General features: G+C 37.0%; 1 protein-coding gene across 2 annotated transcripts; it reads right to left on the bottom strand.

The window, feature by feature from the left end:
• Window positions 1–36: 36 nt before the first annotated feature.
• klhl24a (kelch-like family member 24a) lies at window positions 37–27043 on the bottom strand. 2 transcript variants are annotated; one of them, XM_051869187.1, is made up of 8 exons: window positions 26810–27043; window positions 22392–23272; window positions 19755–19870; window positions 18034–18218; window positions 8834–8952; window positions 4683–4871; window positions 2464–2652; window positions 37–2362 (listed from the first exon to the last, which is right to left on the bottom strand). In XM_051869187.1, exons 2-8 carry the CDS (start codon window positions 23190–23192, stop codon window positions 2162–2164), a joined length of 1800 nt encoding a protein of 599 aa, XP_051725147.1. In that variant the 5' UTR covers window positions 23193–23272; window positions 26810–27043; the 3' UTR covers window positions 37–2161. The 2 variants fall into 2 exon arrangements, with proteins under 2 accessions (XP_051725147.1, XP_051725138.1); XM_051869178.1 differs by having other exon boundaries at window positions 22392–23241.
• Between the last annotated feature and the right edge of the window lie 77 nt (window positions 27044–27120).

The raw sequence follows: 27120 nt of genomic DNA, 5'->3' as shown, positions 1-27120 counted from the left end.
AAACACCACATCTGACCCAGACAAACACAATAAAAATCTGGTTTATTATATTTATTAAAAAACAAACAAACAGTGTAACAGTACACATGTTGGCAAAATTACATTTACATTTACTTAGAACAGTACAGCTGGTAATAATTAAAGTGATTGAATGGAAAACTCAACAAATCATATATGTATATGAAAATATATAAATACATATATACAGACACACTTATATCTTTGTCATTTCAGGCAGAAATGGCAATGCAGTGCTTTGGGTAAACTATCTGCCAACATCCTGCCTGACACGTTCCGATAATAGAAAATTAAACCGATACTATGATTCTGATGTAAAGTAAATAAATGTCTGTTTCCAGTACTGGCAAGCACTAGAGCAGAGACTGCAATTATCTAACCTTTAAACATGAAAACAGTTCCAAGTTAATCTTATTTGAACACGCACATTCACGCCAACACTCAAGAATTTTTACGGAAATCCAACTCAAAAGAATCAGATGCAATCTACAGCTATGAGCATTGTTCACCAAGCACGACATAAAATAATCACAACACAAATAAACGGAGCAATTCCAATAGGGTCCTCACACCATCGGTGCTCGGGCCCTAATAACATTAAAAACAAAACAAAGGAGTAAAATGTATTTACACTGGGATATATTACTAACACTAGTACATACAAGTGCATGACTGGGGCTCTGATTAAAAAAAAAAAAAAAAAAAAAAAAAATCAGAAAGGCACATCCTGGTTGTCACAAAGATGATGAGATGCTTAAATACAAATACGATACACAGAAGGAAAAATAATAATAATTCACAGCTGTACGGTTCATCAAGAACCTAAAATAACCAGACGTGACATTTCATAGACCTAAAACAGAGCTGTCCATCACTGAGCCTTAGGTTTTCAAATGCTTAGAACACAAAAACCTCCTTATGAAAACCTTATACAGCATGTCTGATGTAGTATTTAAGTGCTTTCTTTATTTAATAAGCTCAGAAGTATAATACGATGTAGAAAGAGTAAATAACACATTAAAATCAACCCCAAGACTGAACCTAAAAAACAGTTTGTCTGCAGACTTCTTCTCCATGTCAAGAATTCAATCGTTGTCAAATTTTAGGAGTGATACTACAAAACAACAGTAAAAAAAAAAAAAAAAAAAAAAAAAAAAAAAACGTTAAAGGCATAAACAAATGTACATTTACAAATGAAAAAGAAATTCAAAAAGAAAGAAAAAGAGCACAGGAAGTGAGCATTTATGGAGTCTCTTTATCAATGGCAGTATCAGAATATCATTTGACATTCTCTGAATCAGTGTTGTTTTAGTTTTATTAATATTTTGAATTAGCTTTTATTTTTTTGTTTAGTTTTAATGTTAATGTTGAGTAATTTCATGATGTGCTTTTGTCATTTTTTTATTATTATTATTATTTAAATATTGCTATTTAGGTTTAAGTGATTTTTATTTCTGTTCTAGTTTTTGTTTCAACTAATATTTATATTTTATTTTATTTCAGCTTTATTTCAATGGACCCTTTTCACAGACTGTGATGACGCATAATCAAAATCTAGCAGTTTTTCATATTTAATTTTTTTTTAATCAATATACATTTACCATGCTATAGTTTGTGTTATATATTACCTTGGCAGTAAATTACAAAAAACTAAAGACTTCTTCGAGGGTGTTTCTAATACAACGGCTGAAGGAATGACAGCAAATTTGACATCTTCCTCTCTTCTGACAGCTGTAATCAGTCTCTCTATATTTTTTTCCTTCTTTTGGAAAGTCCTGGAACTGCTATCAAAGATTTTTTTTTTTTTTTTTTATACAAAAATGATATTTGCTGTTATCGCATTCACCAATTATGAAGACTTCCTGTAAATGTGAAAAGGGTCCATTAATATAAATATTTTTAATAGTTTTAGTTGACAATATCTGAATATAGGAAGGATATGTTTTTCAACCGCCTCCCAGAGAAACGACTAATCACAGGAAACGGTTGTCTTGAAGATAACTGTGGAATGATGATGAAATCAACAGTAGCAGTTAAACATTCGTAAATTAAAATTTGCAAATTTGCTCAAAAGAGCACATCCAGTTGTATATGCACAGACGGGTCCATGTTTAGGAGTTTGCATGTGTATTAGTGGATGCTATCAGGGTTTACGTTGTTTCTCGCTGAAACGGTGTATGGTAACACAGCCATGGTAAGAGATGGGACGAGGCATAGCAGCCGTGCATGTGATGATGCCAGAGGCCGGGTCGTAGCACACGATGTTGTCAGATGCATCACCATTTTCTCCCCGTCCACCCAGGATGTAGATCTTTCCATTACAAATTGATAGACCGCAACTCTCCTAAACACACACAGACATACAATAATAAAATCAGTATATGGGACAAAATGATAGGAACTTTTTTTTACTTTTTGGTTTATTAGCAGCTGTGCTTTAGGTACCTGTCTGCTGAAGGTGTGGCCCACATGCATCCAATGGTCCTGTGAAGGATCGTAGCAGTAGATGGACTTGGTGAGGCCCCCGCACACGTAGATGAGGTTATTGAGAGAAACGGCAGAAATATTGGGTTTGGTGAAGGGAATACATGCCCTCAGCTGCCAGCTGTCTGTCTCTGGATCATAACACTGGACCTGAAAATCATATTTGTGTAGAAAGAAGAGAGAAAGCTTGTTTTATAATAGGCTTAACATTCTAAACTATATAAACTACATCAATTAATAGTGTTATTATAGTATAAAATTGTATATACTGTATATTAGTATATAGTACAATCTGCATTAGTATGTAGTACAATCTTGGAAACTCTTGGGTGACAGACGCAGCAATTACATGGAGGAACATTCAACATTTTATGGAAGAGAGCTTTGTATTAAACTGTATCAGCTCCTTCTCTTTCATGTTTATCTCTTTCTTTTTCTCTTTCTCTTCCAGATGGCAAGTAAAGAATGCAGTAATCTGAGAACTGGAAAATCAATGAGAGAAACCTATGTGAGATGTTATCTGAGATGGCAGCACCTGTTCACAATGTTACATACCACCTGCACAAACACACACATTCACTCCCCATCTGCTCTGCCATTAGCAGCCCTTCTGTTCAAAAAGATGCCCACATTTAAGGGGTTACATGAGGCACAAGATAAATTAGCAGGTTCCCTTCTCATACCCAAAAGTCTGGAGTTAGCACTTTTTTCCTCAAATAAATTAATGCTTTTCTTCAACAAAAAGTGACAAAAGATTTCTATTTCAAATAAATGCTGTTCCTTCTATTCATCAAAAAATCCTGAAAAAAATCCTGTTTTCATCATTGATAATATTAAGATAGTTTCTTGAGCATCAAATCAGCATATTAGAAAGATTTCTGAAGGATCACGTGACTGTAGACTGGAGTAATGATGCTGAAAATTCTTTGTCAGAAATAAATTACGTTTTTACGGAGGCCCGCACATGACATGCAGGATATTTTCATTCAATTACCATTTCCTTCTCTCGATTTGCTAAATTGTGAAGTTGCAATGCATCCTACAATTGCATCATCTGGAAAGGAACACTATAAAACCAGCCAAAGCCGTCTTGTCAAGCTGGTCTGTTGGCTGATTTTAGAGTGGTTTTGGTGCATGTTTCTGCAAGTCAGTCTGGGAGACAAGCTTTACCACCAGTTCAGCCTACTTTAAGGCCTATGTGACAGGTTGGTTACATTTTTTTGCTCTGGATATGGTCTTTGCTTCATAAGGGCATCATGTTAAAGAGCAAAAAGCATGACAGTATCATTTAGATGTGACTGATCTTTTCAAGTTGGAATGAGCATGTGGTTATTCCAGGTAACAGATGACAGATTTGAGCAAAAGAGAGTTTTTGTTTAATAAAAGGCATTATCCATGTCCGTTTTTTCCCTTAAAGGGTTAGTTCACCCAAAAATTATAAAAAATTATGTCATTTATTACTCACAAAAAAAACAAAATAATGACTTTTCAACAGTATCTAGTGATGGCTGTTTTCAAAACACTGTTTTGAAGCTTTACGAATCTCAGTGGTTCAGATCACGTATCAAATTGCCAAAGTCACGTGAACTATTGAAATTTCGAAACGCTTATGATGTAACAAAGCCTCGTTTACTGAAATCATGTGACTTTGGCGCTCCGAACCACTGAAAGCTTCGAAGCAGTGTTTTGAAATTGGCATCACTAGATATTGTTGAAAAGTCATTATTTTGTTTTTTTGGTGGACAAAAAGTATTCTCGTCGCTTTATAATATTAAGGTTGAATCACTGTAGACACATGAACTGTTTTAAATACGTCTTTAGTACCTTTCTGGGCATTGACATGTGTTAATTGTCTTTCTGGCAATGAAGGCCTCACTGAGCCATCGAATTTTATGAAAAATATCATAATTTGTGTTCCGAAGATGAACGAAGGTCTTACGGGTGTGAAACAACATGAGGGTGAGTAATGAATGACATAATTTTCATTTTTGGATGAATTTACCCTTTAACAAACCTAGTTAAGAGCACTCATTGGAAGGGTCTGCCACCACTGAAAAGTCACCAGGCATAAATTGCATTATCAGTGCTTTAGGTGAAGACTTTTTTTTTTTTTTTTTTTTAAAAGATGAGCTCTGTCTAGTTTTATATTATGTGCTTGTTTAGTGCTGTTTCTCAATCACCTTATTGGAGCAGCTGTTTTCATCAGGTTCTCCTCCAATGACGAAGAGTTTTCCAGCACAGCTGGTGACTGCCGGGGAGCAGACGGCTTCTTTCATAGGGGCCACCTCAGTCCAGCGGTTGGAGAAGGAGTCATACACCTCCACGTTACTGAGACAACACTGCCCATCATAACCTCCAACTGCATACACCTGCAGGATACACACACAGATATGAAAAATAAAACTTCAAACAATATATATAGTGTGTTTGTATTCAATTATTTATTTGTTATTTGATTCAACACAGAGATCTAAAACCATTTCCATAGCTCATGGGCATGACTGGTGTTCACAGACAATATGAAAACTCTCTGTAGCAGCTCAAAAACAAACACTCTTCGTATTCTCTCCACAAACACCTTTATCCTTAAACTGACACACCAGAGGAAATGTGGAGAAGCCACGATAACAACATAATGACACTGACCCACATTAAAGCTGTTCAACAGGAAAGCTGCGCAACAGAGAGGAGAAACAAATAGCAGTTGCCTAAGGCCTAAGATCATGTGTAATGTAAACACACATACAAACAGATGACCTCTTGACCTAGGAGAATAAAGTTCTCTCATTCACACTCTCTAATGATTTAAATTCTGTCACACCCTGTCCTCAATGACTGAAATGGCATTCATTACACTGAAATCCACTCATTTATAGAAACTGTATCCATAATAAAATATAAAATGTGCTTTTTCACAGAATGAAAATATATTGTGATCACTGTCAAGTTCAGTTGCAATTTTCCTTGGTAAATAAATACGATAAGAATTTGCATGGTAAAAAAAACAGACTCATTCATCATTTTATACAGAAAGGCATAGAACAAGATAAGAGAATGATAGATGGATATAGAGGTCGATGGAATTAAATCATGTTAGATAGCGGTCACATTCTTTGAATTGTAGTTGTTATCCTGTACGTGTAGGTGGTCATATTTCAGCAAAACACTGAGGAGGTTCTTCTGAAATTAGAAGAAAGAGAATCTTTCTTTCACAGGGTCACCACCTGCATACAAGAACCAAAAAATGCATCTGCTGTACAAACGTGGGCATAAACAACATACACACACAAACGAATAACACAAAATGAAATGCTTAAAGGGACAGTTCACCCAAATTAAAATTCTGTCATCATTTACTCACCCTCAAGTTGTTCCAAACCTGTATGAATTTCTTTCTTCTGCTGAACACAAAAGATGATATTTTTTCCCCCTCCAGTTTTCTTTTAAATGGGTATTTTTTGAAGAATGTCAGTAACCAAACAGTTGATGGGCCCCACTGACTTCCATAGTATGGAAAAAAAATAATATGGAAGTCAATGGGGCCCATCAACTGTTTGGTTACTGACATTCTTCAAAATATCTTCTTTTGTGTTCAGCAGAAGAAATTTATAAAGGTTTGGAACAATGTGAGGGTGAATAAATGACAGAATTTTCATTTTTGGGTGAGCTATCCCTTTAAAAGAAAACCGGAGGAAAAAAAAAAAAAAAAAAAAACTAATGGTAGATGAAATAAAATAAACATGTAAGGGACAGTTCATCTGAAAATATAAATTCTCACACAATTTACTAACCCTCATGTAATTCCGAACATGTATGACTTATTTCATGGAGCACGAAACTGCTACGTCACTGACAATCAACAAACTTCTTAGTTGTTCCTCATACAGTTATGACATGGCTTCTGAAGACTTGGTATACAGTGCACGTATGGACTATTTATTTTATTTTTTTTATGAAGTAGCAATTTTGATTTCAACAAAGCTACTTTGAATCAACAAATAAAGCATCAGTCCCACAGTACATTCTTTAAAGAGGACCTATTATGCTTTTTTAAATTTTCATCTTTCTTTAGTGTGTAATGTTGCTGTTTAAGCATGAAAAATGTCTGCCAAGTTAAGTCCATTCCAAAGGGAGTTATTATTCTCTATATAAGAAAGCACTGTTTCCGAATTCCCTCAAACTGCTTGATTGTAGTCTTGAGTTTTCTTCTGGGAACATACACTTCACAATATTCCTCATTTAAATATTCCCGCCCAAGGCATACGTAAAAAAGGGGGCAGGGCATGGTTGAGTTGCATTAGTAGTGTCAAAGAGATGCTGTAAATTATAAGAAAAAGGAGTTTTCTGAAAATGTAATGATGTAAATGTATTTATTAGACCCCATAATCAAAATTATGAACCTGAAAATGAGCATAATAGGGGCCCTTTAAAATTGTGTTCCACTGAATTAAAAGTCATATGGGTTTGGAACCACATGAGGGCAAGTAAATGATAACAAAATTTCTATTTTTGGGTGAACTCCTTTCTTTAAAATGCGTAATTTCGTTTCAAATCCTGAGAACTACAAACATCCTGAAAATTAAGCAAACGTCTTGTAAACAACCAGAGAAGAGGATGGGCACTGGGCGGACACACACAAACATGGGAAGAGTAAGAATTACAACTGTTTTCCAAGAAAAAAAAAAAAAAAAAAAAAAAAAATCTCAGGAGAGCTTTAAGTGCGTGTTTCTCTCTCTGTGTACAAACAGAAAAAATCTATTACATCCAAGCAGGCATAATGTTATACCCCCTGCATGTGTAATGAAATGCATATGTCTCAAACATTTACAAACACCAACAATAAAATATACTTTTAATACAGCATCAAAAGACCATCAAAACACACACAAACAATTCCCATGGTTTCTTCTAATGAGGAATTCTGCATAAGACAAACAAAACATACAGTACCGAGGCAGCTAATCTCTACAAAATTAATGGTCGAATGGCAACAGCTCAAATTACAACAGCAAAATCTGATTAGAGCTGTAAACATCTGATCGTAACACCAGTTCTAAACAAGCACTGAAAGCCTGGATATTACAATGCCTAAGGGGCCGTTTACATGACACCATTTTTTTTTATAACTAAAAATGGAAACCTTTGTATGCATTTTGGCTGTTCATTTACAAGACAACAGCGTTTTGGGGGCCAGAAACAGAAAGTTTCAAAGTTTTTGAAAACAACACCATTATGGTCTCCATGTAAACTACAAAAAAGCGAATTTGTGAAAACAGTGACTTCACGCGCATGCGTATTATGTGTTCAGTCTATAGGAGCATAGTGTTTCTTTACAAAGTGACATCGCCAACTCCTGGCCTGGCATGAATAATACAGCGTTTTTAATCGTTTTTGTGAATTTGGCTAAATGGAGACGGGAAAAACTTTTCTGTTTTTACTATGTCAATGTCGTGTAAACGCACCCTCAGTGACATCTGGAAACCTTTTTTTTTTTTTTCATTTTCATGCTGCCAAAAACTGTCGAAATGTTTTTGGCTTGTTTTAAGCATAAACAACACTTAATGTTGTAAAACAAACAAGAACAATTTGCCAATGAGGCAAGAAAAAAATCATTATAATATTTTATGCAATTCACCTGAGGTAAATTTCTTTTAAGGATGTTTAGTTATTTGTACTGGAAAACAAGATAAAAAAAATATTGATTTTTACTGAAATTGTTCTTTCTGTATGCATAATTGATTTAAATAAGATAAAATGTGTTAACCATTCAATAAAGAAGAAATGACCAGTCACAACACAATATCCAAATATTGCAATAGGAGATTGTTATCCGTTAATTTTAATTAAATGGCACATCTAAGGCTGAAATTGTCTACAAAAACTTTTGCTGGAGTTGAAAGTGAAGCAGATGTTAAGTGTATCAATATTTGAAGATAATTGTGGAGAAGAAAGAGAAGAAAAAAATCTGAGGAATTTCAATACAGGGCTAATTATGATAAGGAAAAACAAAGGAAGGGTGGGGATGTCTAAAATAGATGCTGTAACTAAAGCATTATGGGAGCAACATTTAAATCAAATATTTTATTACATTAGATGTTTAACATTTACATTTACATTTAATTTCCAAAGCAACTTACAAATGAGAATAGAAGCAATCAAATCAACATGAGTGCAACAGTATGCAAGTGCTGTGTCAAGTTTAACCAGTGCAACACACATACTTTTCTCCATACTGTCACACTGTTCTAAAGGAAGCGTTTCTCTGATTTAGGAAATCAGACACCGGGAATGAAAACACTCACACACATGCACACCACTCTCTCTCTCTCACCTTCCCCAGTAGGACGGTCATTTTGTGTCTCCAGCGTCCCTTATTAAGAGAGGCCACTCTGATCCAGACATTGAGCTGAGAGTTATACATCCACACGTAACTGCTGTTGATGCGTCCACCTGTAAATAACAACCACAACATTAACAGCAGCAAGAGCAGACTGTGTGTGTTTGTAAACCAACTTACCCATACTCTGGGGACAAATTTGTACTGAAAAGTGAGCTAAATCTTACAAAACCTCATTTGCAGACGTCTCATATATATTTTGTTGACTTGTGTACTGACATTATCCCAAATGTTTCCAAGAATGTTTAAATCCAGAGAAATTAGCAATTTTAACCAGGATTCGGACTGTGTCCGTGCGTCACCTATCAATGACATCATATCCGCGTTACCCTCAATTTCCGGTTTTATTTTGTTTATTTTTGTAAACCATGGAAACACCAAAGATGCTTTAATATATTATGTGTTTTATTAGACAGGTGAGCAACTGATTGGATACATTTATAAACAGAAAACTAATCATTGTTATATAGCTCAACACAATAAGTCTTACTGTTTAAATCTTGTTTTCTTGATTTACCGCGAGTACCATGTTTTACCATGCCTAATATCGATCTAGCTCACTGCAGTGTGCAACAAGTGTCTCATAGGAGCCCCCAAGCGAACGCACAGAGTAGCACTATAACAACTTTCAACACACAAATGTATCTAATATGATAAAACAGCGCTGCGTTACCACACATACACATGACCGGAAGAAGCGGAAGCGAAAGAAGCGTGTGTCACACTTGTCTCTCATTAGCACTGCTTCATACTACAGTAATGTTAATAAATCTTTATTAGCTCATCCAAGAATATGATTTCTGCCCGAGTCCCATCAGATTCTTTTCAACCGGCTGTAGACGTGAAGACAACACCTCCCAAGAATCCGCGAAATACTTTGTTTTGAATAAGCGACCTATTTGTGGTGAAAAATTACATATTGTGCCTTAAAGGCAAAGTATTTTGACACTTGCTGGTTGTCAAAGATTATTTGATATTTTTTTTAGTTCATATAAAGCCACTGAATGTGTGCCACTTGTTTGACACTTGAAAAATCCCAGTGGAATGGGGAATGGGGAGTGGTCTTCTGAAGCAAAACGATGAGTGTGTGTATGAAAAATACGAATTTTTTTGTACTTTTTTTTTTTACTTAAAAAAAAAATGGTCTAATGTCATATAAGTGTTCATGATGTCATATAAGCGTTCATAATAAATTATTATGTGATGTAATTGAGCTGTCGAGAAGTAACGTGGAAGCACAGAAGCATTTCTCTAACAAGCTTCATAATGCTGTATAGTCCAGGTGATATATGAAAAAAATGTTCACTTTTTCATAAAAGCATGAAATTTGGTACACTTGTACATTTTGTGGCCCTGAACATTTTCAGAAATGGAGCCATCACAAAAACGCCTCATGGTCGCCATGGCAACCATTTTACTTTCCGCCATAACCAAATTATGTATTTTGTATCATATCTTCTGAATCAAACATGATAACACAGAAAAGGTTTTGATGGTCAAGGATTACAATGATATATAAAACATCATAAACTGTTCAGGTGAATAGTTAATGGTTAATTCAGTGACGTGAGGAGGAAATCACAGTATCTGAAAACCTAGGCTAGACTTTAAATTAAGTGACCCTGGACCACAAAACCAGTCATAAGGGTCAATTTGGGTCAACTTTCATCTGAAAACTGAATAAATAAGCTTTCCATTGATGTATGGTTAGTTAGGATAGGACAATATTTGTTCGCTGTTTAATGTTTAAATGTGAATAAAAGCCTAAATTCCATCTGTTTGTCATGCAAAGCAATCATGTCTCTTCAGAAAATTTGGATTAAACCACTCAATTCATATGGATTAGTTTTACAATCTCTTCAGGAACTTTTTGAAGCGTCAAAGTGGTAGTTGTGTAGCTACCAAATAGAGGGACAGAAATCTCTCAGATTTCATTAAAAATATCTTCATTTGTGTTCCAAAGATGAACGAAAGTCTTACAGATTTGGAACGACATGAGCGTAAGTAAATGACAGAATTTTCATTTTTGGGTGAACTAACCCTTTAAATGTCCAAATACTTTTGGGAGCCACTGTATAATTATCAGCCACAATCAGCTTGTAAGTATTTTAACTTTTTTGCAAATCCACAAACATGTTATCAGTTCTCAGTTTGAGACACCACCATGTCTGTAATTACACAAACCACATTGCTTCACCTGTGTTCCTGTTAAACAGAAATGCTCCCTCTGATCTAAACGTCCTTTCTTGTTGTCATCTATGTTTATCTAAACCTGCGGAGTGGCTGTTCTATTCTGTGACACTTCCCATCTCGCCCAAATGGCTGGTTATCATCTAAACAGCAGGTCTGAGACAAGCTCTAACAGTCTCTCTCTCCCACACACATGCTAAACACCTGGCAGCAGGCCGTTCCACTTTAATTCTGTTTATAGACTTAGATAATGAAGGTGTCAGAAGTTCTCAAATAGCACATGAGGCCCTTCCTCCCTCTCAGTGCTGTCAAAGTCCCTTCAAGGTAAGTTCGTGCACTAGCCGGCCATTTTGCTAACACCTTCATTTAACTATTTTCTGTGCAGGAAACACTGGTATCATAAGATTTTGCCTTTTTAGCTGCTCATATTATTGAATGCACATGCAAGGAAGAGTAAACGTACTAAAAATAACTGGCTTTTTTAACTGTAAGCAGAAAAAAAAAGAGAGAAAAGGGAAGCTCAAAGACGGAAAAAGTGGAGATAGAAAAGAAATGAATAACGTTTTTGAGGAAGTACGAGCACCACAGCAAGAACTACAGTACTCATAAACTCCATTAGCGGACTAGCTGAGCAACTGTCAGGTAAACAAAGGCAGTGCCAAAATCTCTGTCTAATTAAAGAGGATGTGTTTGCTTTGTCCTCTAATACTGAGTAAACATAATAAAGTCTGGCTTCAGTCCTTTTAGTTTGCTCTTCTCTATTCATAAATATCCCCTGACAAAGACCATCAGGCCTTTGTGACATTCATTCAGACTGAAGACCGGACAAACCAGCATTTAAGATGGAGACTGTCTCCTGCTGACACTTCACATGTTGTCACAGAGATTGCCTAAAGCGGACACTTTCAGAACCGGATGCAAAACCTGCAGGTGAACAGTAAAGCTACTCATTAGCAGAGACATTGCTAGACATATGCTGGAGGGATGTAGCTTCAAATCTATTGTGGATAATCCTGAATGATTTAAGCAAATTTTTGGCTTGGATAAGTGTAAAAAATTGGTTGGCAATTTTAATATGATACAACTCAAAATGACAATTCTTTTCAGCATTCATAACATTTCTTGCAAGAACCAGTATCTAATCTTGGCATACACAATATAATCAATAAGTATGCACACACATACAAAAAGCCTCATATGTTAAAAAATAATAATGAAAAAATCCCACTATTTTACTTTTTTCCTTGTCTCTTTATTTGTGCAACTGTACATTTTCATTTAGTTCATTGTTATTTTTCTACAGAACTTGATGACAGCATTAATGATATAAAAAAAAAAAAAAATCCTGAAAAAAGGAATCTTAATTTGAGTTGCTTACATGTGTAAATAATAAGTACCTTTGTATTATGCAATAGCTTGAATATGATTTATGTTTAGTGATGGCCCTGTTCATTAGCCTCTTAAAATGGACAACCGTGAACAGGACAAGTGTCATATCATATAAAACTTCAAGTTGTAAAACAGAAAGCTTTTTGTTCAGGTTTGGGCAGAATGATTTATGGTTTCTCAAATAGCGAGAAAGCATATCTTTATTTACTCATCATTATGCCATTGCAAACCGGCATGATTTTCTTTCTTCTGTGGAACACAAAATATTTCAAAAAAAAGACACACATATATTTTCATTGTCCATACAATGAAAGTCGATGGGGTCCAAAGCAGTTTTGTAGAAGAGAGAAAGTCATACAGGTTTGGAATAACATGAGGGTGAAAATGACAGCAATTTTCATTTTCAGGTTCTTCTGAAGAAATGCAGATACAGGGCTCCCATCAAAGATTATTTGGCACGTAATTTAATACGTTAATAATGTCCAAAATGCAGGGTACTTTAGTGTATTTCAAGGTTATTTACTTGTACATGCTTTGATTTTAATTGTATGCAATAAGCAGAAAGCAAAAGATTATTAATTGCAAAATCTAACCTTCTGCTCATCTTCTGCTTGATTATATTAAAGGGTTAGTTCAACCAAAAATGAAAATTCTGTCATTATTTACTTACCCTCATGTCGCTCCAAATCCATAAGACTTTCGTTCATCTTTGAAACACAAATGAAGATCTTTTTGCTGAAATATGACATCTTTCTGTCCCTCCATAGACAGCTATGCAACTGACACTTTGACGCTTCAAAAAGTTCATAAAACTAATCCATATGAATTGAGCGTTAAGTCCAAAATTTCCAAAGAGACTTGATTGCTTTATATTAGAGTTGTCAAAAATACTGACTTCGATAACAAGTCGGCACTGAAATTTTAAAAATGTAATGCTTTGAGCGCTGTTGAGCGGATTCGTAAACACCTCTGATTGTCCATTGTGTTGATGCGTTCATCGGATATGTCTCTGATTGGCTACAATGATCAAAGCGTCAAAAACATTGTAAATAGTCATCCATGACACTCTTCACTGAGCGCTTACACAGATACACACGGGAGCGTTTGTACAACGCTCCCGCTTTCAAATTCAAACACCTCCGTGTGCTTTCAAATGCTCCCGTGCGTTGATCATTGTAGCCAATCACTGACATATCCGATAAGCGCGTGAACACAATGGCCAATCAGAGGTGTTTATGAATCTGCTCAACAGCGCTCAAAGTGCCACGTTTTTTAAAATTTCACTGCCGATTGGTACCGAAGTCTGTACTTTTGACAACTCTGCTTTATATGATGAACAGATTGAATTTAGGCTTATATTATTCACATATAAACATTCATCAACTTAAACATCAGTTGTGGTAAACGGAAGCTCAAGCAAGTTTGCTTGACGCGTGTGAGAACCAATGAGGTTCATTCTCGTGTTACGCAGCAAGTTTGAGCTTCCGCAAGAGGTTCGTTCTCGTGCGTCATTCAGGTTTGGTTTAGCTTCTGTGTATGTTCGTTGATCAATGTTTATATGTGAATAAAAACCTATATCTATATCTATAGATCGAGCCTCTTCAGAAGATTTGGACTAAACCACTCAATTCATATGTTTTAGTTTTACGATCTCTTTATGAACTTTTTGAAGCATCAAAGTGTCAGTTTAGCTGCCTATGGAGGGACAGAAAGCTCTCAGATTTCATGAAAAAAAATTGTATTTTATGTTCCGAAGATGAACGAAAGTCTTACCGGTTTGGAACGACATGAGGGTGAGAAATTAAAGGATTAGTTCACTTTCATATAAAATTTTCCTGATAATTTACTCACCTCCATGTCATCCAAGATGTTCATGTCTGTCTTTCTTCAGTCGAAAAGAAATTAAGGTTTTTGATGAGAACATTCCAGGATTATTCTCCTTATAATGGACTTCAATGGCCTCCAAACGGTTGAAGGTCAAAATTACAGTTTCAGTGCAGCTTCAAAGGGCTTTAAATGATACCAGACGAGGAATAAGGGTCTTATCTAGCGAAACGATCAGTCATTTTCGAAAAAATGTAAATGTATATGCTTTATATAAACAAAAGATTGCCTTCCAAGTGCTTCCGCCAAACCGTACTTTCGTGTTCTTCAAAAAAAACTTGCGCTGTATGTCCTACGCCTTCCCTATTCTACTTACGGAACGAATGCAGCGGCAGTTACATTTTTTCCGTAAGCAGAATAGGGAAGGCGTAGGACATACAGCGTAAGCTTTTTGAAGAATACGAAAGTACGGTTTTGGCGGAAGCACTTGGAAGGCGATCCAAGTGAGATAAGATAAGACCCTTATTCCTCGTCTGGTATCGTTTAAAGCCCTTTGAAGCTGCACTGAAACTATAATTTTGACCTTCAACCGTTTGGAGGCCATTGAAGTCCATTATAAGGAGAATAATCCTGGAATGTTTTCATCAAAAACCTTAATTTCTTTTCGACTAAAGAAAGAAAGACATGAACATCTTGGATGACATGGGGGTGAGTAAATTATCAGGAAAATTTTTATATGAAAGTGAACTAATCCTTTAATGACAGAATTTTCATTTTTGGGTGAACTATCCCTTTAAAAAAAAAGTGTGGATGGGTGTATAAGTCCCCGTTTACACTAGTGCGTTTTCGCATAACTTTTGCTACGGTTACGCCTGTCATTTACACTACTCCGGCATTTTCGACCCTCGAAAATGGAGACTTTTGAAAACGCTGCAGAGCCTATTTTAGTTTGAAAACGCTGGAGTTGCGTTTCAGTGTAGACGGAACAAAACGGAGACTTTTGAAAATGACGCTCTATGGCTGCCCACGTTCGCTCTGTGTATCCTTGACGACCGTGTAAACATTAACATGGAGACTAAACTGCAATCTTTGCTGGCTTTGTTGTCATTTTTAGCAGCCATTGTAAAGTTAAACTCTGCATTTTTTTTGATACTGTAGCTACCTACATGTGCAAGAGGCAACTGTTTACACTTGTACATGCAAGCCCAGTGTGCATGAACGGTCATATGACATGCATTTTCAGTTTATTTTTAAAACGAAAAGGCACTAGTGTAAACGGGGACTAAATAAAGTGTTTTTAAGCTTATAAAGCATGTAAAAGGTGTCCCCTAAGAGTAATTTGTGAATAGCTGATCTAGCAGGCTGTGATCTTACAGTCTAGAGTTGAGATTTTTGTTATTCTTGTAGAAAATCCAAAAGTAATGTTTATCAAAGATGTGACTTCTGACAGAAAGAAGGGGACAGATTTAGTAAGGGGCCTCTGAACCTAATGCTGGAGGCCGGCCAACTGCACGTGCACACGAGAACAGCAATAAGAAGCCTGTGTGCCTGTGTGTGTGTGTGAGAGAGAGAGAAGCGCAAACCTGACACATGAGAACATGAGCGCAAAAACACAGCTCTATTCATGGAAATCGGTCACACAAAACACACTCTTTGCTACTTTATCTTTTTAAAGCGCTAAACAATGTCTCTAGAAGGAGAAGAATAAAAATTATACAATTCAGAGTTCCTCGTTATGACATCTAGCTTGTGCAAACAAAAACACATACAAACTGAAAGATTTTAGATCAAGTTCAAATGCATAAAAACATCACAGTTATAGAAACTCCTCGAGTGCATGACCTGTATACATAGACGGGCCCTGGATGACGTGATGCAATAAATTCTCCCACATCTGCAGTCAAACACTGCAGATCGTTCCTGGAACTATTCTGAAACTCTTGGGACAAATACTCCCTCAAGATGCCGCTTGCTTGTGCCAGTTAGAGTTTAAAATGTCCCAAGCTGTCGGCAAATAGAACGCTAGAGTTTGCCAGTGAGAACAGCCCTTGACACACTAGCTGGTCAGAGAGGGAGCTGTTGTTTCCGATTTTCCTCAAATCATAAACAGCTGTTCCAGAAATGTCCTCACAAACAAGGCATTTGCTAAAAGCCCTTAACTCACCACAGAAAGCCCTGGACTAATTTGTCCAACCCATCCACACAATAACAGAAATTGCTTAAATGAAGCTGAACTGAACAGTGTATTTAAAAGTAGAGGTTTACATTGTCTGAAGAACATGTGAGTGATGCTTGCTAATGCACAAGGTACTGCCACAACGCCAGGATGGTGTGTATGGTTGAAAGGGTGTTGCTATGGAGTTACTAAAGTGGTTTAAAACATTGCAACTATGTGGTTGTTAGGAAGTTGCTATGGTTGCTTAATGGAATGATTCTTAAAAGCTCATTTTCTGGAAATGTGACTAGTACTTGCTCATGCCAGGATGGTGCCAGTCAGGATGGTGTGTATGGTTGCCAGGGTGTTGCTATGATAGTATTAAGGTATTCTGAGTTGTTTAAAGTAGGCGTAGCACAAGCTTAGGTGAGAATTGACGAACGCAGAAGCGCAGAGGACAGAGCAAAACAAAACATTGATCATGAATACGAAGTTTTAAAGAAAAATGTCAAAGGATTTCGATATGAGAGAAGAAGAACTACTTCATACATCTGGTCAGAGGTCAGCCTTCTTCTGCTGGAACTCAACTCTCTCTGCGTACGGCCATGGCGGAAGCCAGTGATTATAGTTTCTAAAGTATTAAATATTTTTCTGACAAAAACCCATCGCTTCGCTTCAGAAGGCATTTATTAACCCACCAGAGTCATATGGATTACTTTTATGATGGATGGATGCGTTTTTGGAGCTTCAAAAAAAAAAAACACATTACAAAGCAGGGGAGAGCCAGGATATTATTTAATATAACTCAGATTGTGTTCAGCTGAAAGAGGAAAGTCATATACATCTGTGATGGCTTTAGGGTGAGTAAATTATGGGATAATATTCACTTTTGGGTGAACTATGCCTTTAAGAGCCCATTCCCAAGTATCTATGATATTCTGATCCCCATATTTGTCTTGGGTCCTGTCCTCAAAACAGTTTTCAAGCCGTCAAGTGGAAATCATGTCTGACTACTTAAAAAAGTTACAGCACACCTTTCTCCCACACTTCACACAGTGATAATCTTGTCAGAATTTGGACACTTCAATTTTTTTTTTTTTTTTTTTTTTTTTTAACAATAAAAATGACCAAACAGTTCAAACTGCAAAAATCAGCTGAGTCACATATTCTTGTCAGCATTATTCATATATGATTTTTTTATTTAAATGTTATTTATGTTCCAAGCAGACATCAAGACTCCTCTCTAACATGTAAATCTGGGTAAATCTACTTTTATAGGAAGTTCCACATGCCTGTGCCAACAACATAGCTCAAAAGTGTGTGTGTGTGTGTGTGCGCGAGTATGTTTGGGTTCCGCAGAACTAGCCTCTTGCTTATCAGTCACTGTGACCAAGCACAGGACACACCAGTACTAAAAGTACAGCAAATATCACCATGCCCTAAAATCACAACCATTTAGAACATAAAGGGTGTTATGGTGAGGGATTTGACCAATGAGGTTTTACCTTGGATGTGGCTACCCAAAAACAATATTTTGCTATTTATCATTCGTCAGGCAGAAATAAGAGGGTCTCACCTGACACCAGAATGTCATTGCGGAGGGCACACACTGCATACTCAGACTTAGTGTACTCGGGGTGTTTAGCAAGAGATGTCCACTCTCCCGTCATGGGGTTGTAACATTCTGTGTATGGAAGATTGAACCCCCCGACTCGCTCACAGCCTCCCACCACCACAATGACTTCAGAGAAGCCAGTGGACCTGCAGACAGGGAGAAACAACATCATAAGATAAGCATGGACTTTGAAGTGGAGAAATAAAGAGATGACAGCATCAGGAAGTGGTTAAGCTTCATTCCTGCTAAGGTACAATGAGCTTCTTCAATGATTCACTGGAAAAATAATACTCTTCCTAGACACTTCATTTAGCCACATAGCATATGGTCGTCTTACATGTGATTTATCATTTATGTTAAGTGTGAATATATTTATACATATATATGTAAATAACATTCAATGTTATATTTGAGAAATCTGACCTGAACAAACCAAAACCCCCAACCAAACACACAAACAGCCGTCAGAAATATACTGAATAACCGAGTAAGTCCTGTACAGTGAATGTTTGTGCATTTGTGGTTTCTCTGCGCTGAATGTGCATTTTTAAATCACTAAATCATTCTGAAGTATGACTTTCAATAAAGACACAGAGGTTATATGGCAGAGTAGAATGTCTGAAGACAAGCTTGTACATTTTGAGCCCCCAAATACAAGATACTAACTCCAAACACAGATAACACCTCCAGAACACAGATATGACTTCTAAATACAGACCCCATATTAGGATACTGAATCTAAATACAGAAACTCCATATTAAGATACTGCCTTCAAGTACAGATTACGCCTCCCCACATCTGACTCCTATAAAGATAGTAACCTAAAAATACAGATACTTCCTCAAAACATGGATATTTCCCTAAATAAATACTATCACTAAACAAAGGCATGTTTTCTAATTCTGAGCCCTCTTTTAAATGGATACTTTCTCTAAACAAAAGTACCCAATGACCTCGTCTCTCATGATATGAATTGAGTGAGTGTGTAGAAACGGATTACATCTGTTGTTCTGAAGAAAATGTGAGCGGTGCCTGCCCGTGCAAAAGCCACAGATACAGTGCCAAGATGTTGTTATTCAGTTGCTAAAGGGTTTTGAGTGGGTGTTAGTGTGGTAGTTGATATTCTGGTCCCTAGATATGTCGTCCCTCCTGCAATGCAAGTCAATGGGACTCTTCTAGTCCAATCAATTTTTTACTGATTAGTTGCAAAACTGGCCCAGGCTGTTGTTTCAGTCAAGGTAAAAAGTGTGTCAGTATACTTTGGGTTTTAGGGGTTTGTTAACATTCCTAACCCTCAGTATAAGCGATACTGATAAAGAAAATGAATTACAAAACAGTCAAAATTCATAACAACTTCAGATTTCAAACAGAACCATGTCCTTTCAATTCACTTTTTCAGATGTACTGCATTTTCCAGTAAAGCATGAGTCAACATGATTGTATTTTTTTTTATTTAATAACGTCATTGAATTTATTGTTGCATGTAGTATTCAAGGACATCATAATAATGTCTATGTCTCATCCTCAAATGTTCAGCACAGTCCAGTGGTTTCATTTTCTCTGTGAAATGCATGCAATTTTAGTCCTTCACAGGAAGAAAAACTATTTCATGAGCAATGCAGACAATGTGATTTTTTTTTTTCTTTGAGAGCAAATCATCTTATCGACAACTAGATTGTACCTGCGGGGTCTTGTACGTGGTGACATCATTTCATTTCCAAGTACGTGGTAGCGACGTGCTTCATGCAGCAGCTGGTAACATTCTGGAGCATTCTGGATCAGTTTATCACCTTCCACCTACAGCAGAGAAATCATCACAATCTTATTGCTTGACCTCAAACCTGGTCCCTCATATCTGCCTTCCTGTTGAGTCCAGCTATCTTGTTTAAATAATCTTGTTGTATTATGACAATAAAGAAAAAGGCTGACTTGACTACTTCAACACACCTGCCGATAGTTTTCAAGTGAACCCCAGGATCTTGATTAGCTGGTTCAGGTGTGTTTGAACATCAATTGGAGCAAAACAATGCAAATAGCCAAATCTCAAGTACTTGCTTTATCTAGTTTCATAATTTTAGGACCATACTATTGTTCCATACATTAAGAAACAAATCAAGGCTGATTTTATGAAGCTTGATCACTATAGAGGGCTGCAGGGATGATATATTTTTATAGGCCAAAACCCAAATCGTCCTGAAGTCAATGGTGCCTGAAATAAGGTCTGTGGTTAAAGGGTTAGTTCACCCAAAAATGAAAATAATGTCATTTATTACTCACCCTCATGGCGTTCCACACCTGTAAGACCTTCATTAATCTTCGGAACACAAATTAAGATATTTTGGATTAAATCCGATGGCTCAGTGAGGCCTCCATAGCCAGCAATGACATTTCCTCTCTCAAGATCCAGTAATGTACTAAAAACATATTTAAATCAGTTCATGTGAGTACAGTGGTTCAATATTAATATTATAAAGCGACGAGAATATTTTTGGTGCGCCAAAAACCCCCCCAAAATAACGACTTATATAGTGATGGCCGATTTCAAAACACTGCGTCAGAAAGCTTCAGAGCGTTATGAATCAGCGCGTCGGAGCGCCAAAGTCACGTGATTTCAGCAGTTTGGCGGTTTGACACACGATCCGAATCATGATTCGATACGCTGATTCATAATGCTGCGAAGCTTCCTGACGCAGTGTTTTGAAATCGGCCATCACTATATAAGTCGTTATTTTGGTTTTTTTTTGGTGCACCAAAAATATTCTCGTCACTTTATAACATTAATATTGAACCACTGTACTCACATGAACTGATTTAAATATGTTTTTAGTACATTAATGGATCTTGAGAGAGGAAATGTTGTTGCTGGCTATGGAGGCCTCACTGAGCCATCGGATTTCAACTAAAATATCTTAATTTGTGTTCCGAAGATTAACGAAGGTCTTACGGGTGTGGAACGCCATGAGGGTGAGTAATAAATGACATTATTTTCATTTTTGGGTGAACTAACCCTTTAACACAAGCTCAATATATTTTAACGTTTTATTTAGTGCTGTCAATTGATTACAAAAAAAAACAACAACCCAGAATTAATCGCTCTTTTTTTTCTGTAATTAATCGCGATTAAAAACATTGGTGTTTGTAACAATTTCACAGTTACTCTCCAAATTAATGTAGAAACAACTTAAAGACAGTATATTTTAAATATTTGTTTAATGGCATCTTTTTATAAATGAAGACCAGTATCACTGATACTAATACTGGTACTGATTCAAAATTAACATTCAAAATTACAGTATAACTGAAAGCTATCAATTTCAACATTTATTAGGCTTTAAAAAAAATAACATCTTTTAATTTAAGTGAACTTAAAACAATTTTCACATAATTCCCCATTATAATAAATGTCATATTTACCTGTGGCCTTATACATAAATTGAATAAAGTTATTAAATACAGTCTTCACTGCATTAATTATAAATTAAATATAGATTAATCCTTATTAAAGCTACAAGTTTTTCTTTGTTCTTTCATTAAAATTAATGACACATCACAGCAACTGGTTTATCAGGCTTCTGTGACTTCAAGAGCTGCCGCTGCCGAACAGGACGCGGATCTGATGCATATCTCATTTTCTCACAACTCTTTAAGTTCCTTTAAGACGTTTTTATACTCATTTAAGACTGCTTTTATGAGGATACTCGACAAAACGAGCATTTTGGCATAATTCTGTGTGTTATTGTTTGTTCAAGCGTGAAAGAGAATTCGATACTGACGCGCATCTTTCTGTGTACACGAGTTGTGTGTGTGTGTCACACAGACACGACATTCACAGAGAGCGCGTTCTCGTTTGTCTTGTGGCACTTGAATGGTTTAAAAACATTTGCGTGAATAAGAGCATGATCGTATAATGTAACGCTAGCCAAATTATGACAGAAAAAACAAATGCTGCGTTAAACATTTATTAAATAACGCGTTAAACTAAAAAAATTCATTGCGTGCGTTAAAGCTCTAATTTTGACAGCACTATTTTTATTCTGTAACTTCAAATACATTAGTAATACCCTCTTTTAACTTTTTAAAACCTTTTTAGTTGTCTTGAAAAAGGCAGTTTCTAAATAGTGTCTAAATAAGACTACAGAGGTCAGGGACAAAAAAAATTCTATTGGGTTTTTCTCGAGAGAACCAGGGTGATGCTAGCTTCCAGGTTGGCCTACAAAAATACATCATCGCTGTCGCATTCTATAGAGCATTTTTGGATTTGTTGAACTAAAAAAAGAGCTTCTCCACTTGTCCAGATGAATTTGCATGTGCCACTCACCGTCTGTACAAAATAGTTTGGGTGCAGCAGAGGCAGTCGGACATGTTGCAGTAGATCTTTCAGCATAGGCCTGCGATACTCTATGCTGTGGTAGACCCAATGCATCACCGCCTCAAACACCACCTCCTCCCTGCCAATGGACAGTTCATCACTGGCCAAGTATTCCTCCAGCTCGTCCTTGTGGAGGTCTAGAAACTCCTCATGCTGAGCCACCTCTGGAAAATTCAGCAAGGCGAAAGAACGGCAACGACTGGCCAGCTGTTTGAGAGAGTGGGCATCTGCGAAGCGCTGGATGCCGAGGCAGTTGCAGGGGTCCAGCTGCTCCTCCAGGAATTTTGCGCAAGCATCCCGCAGAGTGGCGATCTGAAAGAGGCTGGCGGTCTCGAAGACGAACTGGACGTTTTGTGTGGTGATGAGGGCATGGCCGGTGTAAACGTACTGCAGGAATGTGTCCATAGCGTCCGCCTGGATGCCGTTGATCTCCACCAGCATCTCACGGCTCTCCCGGTGGTCGTTGCAGAACATGGCACGGAAGTAGCTGCTGCAGGCCGACAGCACGGCACGGTGACAGGGAAACTCACGCCCCTGGACACTGATGATCACGTCCGTGAAGAGCCGGCTGTCGCGGAACTCGTTGAAGACCTGGAGGACGCTCTCAGAGTGAGAGGAACCAGAAGAGAAGTTGAACACCTCGCTCAGGGTCTTAGGCTCCATCTCAAAGACTTTACGCTTGATCACTGCCGATTCAGGCATGCCTCCAGAGTTCTCATGATTCAGACGGCGACCCAAAATGAGCACCATGACTGTATCTGCCAGGAGCCCTTCACCAACTAACAATCACTATCAATGCCTGCAGGGAAATAATCAGCAAACATCAACACCTGTGGAGGAAAAGCAGTTACAATCAACAAACACTTTAAAGGGTTAGTTCACCCAAAAATTCAAATTCTGTCATTAATTACTCACCCTCATGTCATTCCAAACCTTTGTTCATCTTCGGAACACAAATTAAGATATTTCAGATGAAATCTGTGAGCTATCTGGCCTCTGATAGACTGCAACACAATTACCACTTTCAAGGCCCAGAAAGGTAGTAAAGACATCGTTAAAATAGTCCATGTGATTAGCTAACCCAGTGTAACCCAGACTGACAGGGAAGAGAAGAAATTGTTGAATTAAGTCATTATTTTTGTTTATTTTTTGCATGCAAAAAGTATTCTCGTCGCTTCATAACATTAAGGTTGAACCACTGTAGTCACATGGACTATTTTAATGATGTCTTTACTACCGTTCTGGGCCTTAAAAGTGGTAATTGTGTTGCAGTCTAATCGGAGGCCAAATAGCTCCCAGATTTCATCATAAATATCTTAATTAGTGTTCCGAAGATGAACAAAGGTCTTACTGGTTTGGAGCGACATGAGGGTGAGTAATTAATGACAGAATTTTCATTTTTGGGTGCGCTAACCCTTTAAGTGGTATTCAGTCCAACTGAGGTCCACCTTCTTGAGATTAGTACTACCACTTATAGTGGTATAATCCAAAGACCTGGTTAAGATGTGTTTGTTATAACCAAAGTCCCTTTAAGACAAGTCATTTCACTCGGCGGCCATCTTTGAAACGCCTCTCGGGCATGCAAGTGCAGCTCCTTTCTCTTTGAATGGAGAAACATCAAATTCTCCAATGCTGTTTGCCAAGCTTTCGATTAAATTTCATATTTGAAATCACCAATGAAATCTGACAACAACTGCCACATAAATTTTGTTTCTAAATGCTCAAATCATGACAAAAAAAACAAAAAAAAACAGTATTTTTCAGACTGGATCAAGCTAATGCGCATGTGCAGTCCTAAGTGCACGTCTCTATAGAAAGCGCATGTCTGACTGTTTCTATAGGAACAGGAGCTTCAAACGGCTGCTGCAGTGACGCGATGACTTTACTAATTAGCGACTGACTCTTATTTAGAAGGCGGGACTTATTCCGCCATATTGCACGTTGCACTTTCTCCCACTTTTTTGCCATTACATTAACATTATGTTCCCCACCTGAGTGGCCTAAATGACATCAGCCAAAAAGTAAAGTCATTCCAGGGGAAAAGATATTAGATTTTATGGAGAACTAAAAACCATCCATTTTGATGTCATATTGACTTTAATAAAGCTGAGTTTCTTTTTTACCAAAGCAAGTCATTAATTATTAATTAAGCATTATTATTAGGGTAAATTGTTAACTTCAGTGTTATTATAATCAGATTTGTATTATAAGCGTTTTATACTACAGGGCTGTTGAATGCTCGAATCTGATTGGTTGAACAACGTTCTAAGGTGTGCGATTATTTTCAGGGAAACGCACAGCTAAAGCTGTTCTAGGCAGGTCCTGACCGCATTTCAGTTCCGTATCATTTCGCCAAATGTTTTCAGTTATTTCAATAGGTCCTACAGCCTACAACCGCAAAAGAACCAAAACACACAACGACACCGACCAAGCAAATAAATAAAGTAAACAATAGGATGAAAACGACAAATTATTGTCATGGTTTTTGCCACAAAATACGTTTTATTGTGTCCTGAAAGTGCATACTCTCTTGCGCGCGCTCTCACTTTCAAACGTACACACGTAACGTTACTGTATAGTACAGACACACACTCGCACAGAAATGTTTGGTCAGCACTGCTCTGACGAATTAATCAGAGTAAAATAGTTTAGCAACTTAAGATACATGACTCACCAGCGAGGTAATAACTGTGCGGTTCTTGAGATAAACTTATAGTTTTGCTATTAGTAGACACTGCTGCCGTTAGAGACGTACAGATCAGGTAGACTAATTCACACATGCTGCTTAGCCTACTCTCTCTCTCTCTCTCTCTCTCAATTCAATTCAATTCAATTCAAAATTGCTTTATTGGCATGACTGTAAATAATACAATATTGCCAAAGCATATATACATAAAAAAATAAATAAAAACATCTGTATAATAGAATAAAATATTATCAAATAATATAACACTATAAAATATTATAACAATTATATTATATTATATATATCTCTCTCAACTGCATTAATAACTGTATCAACGGTATTAGTCTGCTATCAAGGCTCAAGCCTTGTTACTAGTTCTGAAACGACGTTTTGGAATTAGCAACGGAGGCTTGGGATGAGAATCGTAAGAAATTAGTCCCACACACAAGAGTGTTTTAAGGACAAAAAACTGACAAATGTCTTGAAATACAACATCGGAACAGTGTCTTGAGGTTGGTAACCGTAGTATAAGCAGAATAATTGACTCCTAGCCGTTGAATTCTTAGAAAATAATGCTTCGCGTCGTGGCCGCATTACCACCTCGGGTGTGCATTATTTTCTAAGAATTCAACGGCAAGGAGTCAATTATTCTTTACATAATCTGTGACAAGGGTCATGACATTCAAAAAAAATACAAACGTGCTCAAGGCTGAAAAGCAAACTATTGCACAATTATCACAGAAAACAAAGGCATTGAGCTCATAAATATCTGCGAAGGTTACTAGAGCACACTAAAATACGTCAAGACGTGACCAGAAGAAAAAAACCCCAGAATCTATTCCTCAAGGCAATATAGCACTGATATAAAATGAACACTGATCCTTTGTGGCTGAGAGATAAAGTGAGCAAGTGAGTGTGTGAGAGAGAGAGTGAGTTTGCGCAATCTTATTTTAAAGTCACTCAGGTTTGTTTTGTTGTGGAAGTAGAAATAAAGGAACATGGATGGTTGCTCAATATTTCCCCCACAGCTGAACATGCCCCATGTGGACTGAAATGATGACCTCATAGAAATGAGATCAATTATGTGTGATTTCTACTCTATAAAAGGCTTTAAACCACAGAGAAAGAATCCCTAAGTGTTTAGAGAGACCATCTTTTAGCCTGCTGGAAAATCTAGCCTAAGATGACAGCAGTTGGGTTCTAGATGGTCTAAAGTGGCCATTAGCTGGTCTAGGCTGGGTACAAGCTAGTCGACCAGACATTATGTTCCAAATAACCATCCTGGTAACGGTTTTGTTGCTGGTCCAAGATGGTCTGCCATGGTCTATCAGGGCTTTCCAGCAGGCTAAACATTTTCATGCAGATTCTGAATAAATATACAGCCTGCAGAACAAAAATAAGTAGCATATATATATGTGTGTGTGTGTGTGTGTGTAATATATTATATATATATATATATATCGCACACACACATTAATACAATTAGTAATTTAATACAATTTGTTAATTAATAGCAAAAATAAGTAACACACACACACACACACCATAACCAACCGTGACGCAGAATATATGACACTTTAAAAACAAAGTATTAACGCATTCATCATATTGCATTATACTGACATGCTGCTCTCAATCATTAAAGCTGTTCAGAAAAGTTATTCAGTATTATTTTTCTCACCTTATCCCCAGGAGACCAACTTTCTGGAGAACATCAAAAACAATAGCAAAGAGTAAAGATCCTTAAAAGTAAATACGATCAAACAAATCCGGTTTGTTTCTGAAAAATAGATCCATAAGCGTGAGCACTTGTGCTGTCACTGTGAAGGTTTCTTTGTTAACGTCCGTCTCATACTGGCTCTCTGCGTGTTGTTCTGGCACAAAGAACGTACACACAGCTTTGGGCTACTGTTCTGTCAGCTGTTCTGCAGGGTGTTCATAGGGAAATGTAGTTCTGTTGACATATCATGAGTCCTTCAAACCAGCAAAAGA

The sequence above is a fragment of the Ctenopharyngodon idella genome, chromosome 2, assembly GCF_019924925.1.
Source record: "Ctenopharyngodon idella isolate HZGC_01 chromosome 2, HZGC01, whole genome shotgun sequence".
NCBI classification, from domain to species: Eukaryota; Metazoa; Chordata; class Actinopteri; order Cypriniformes; family Xenocyprididae; genus Ctenopharyngodon; species Ctenopharyngodon idella.
Note: the sequence above shows the minus strand (reverse complement) of the source record. Positions and strands in the feature narration are given on the sequence as shown.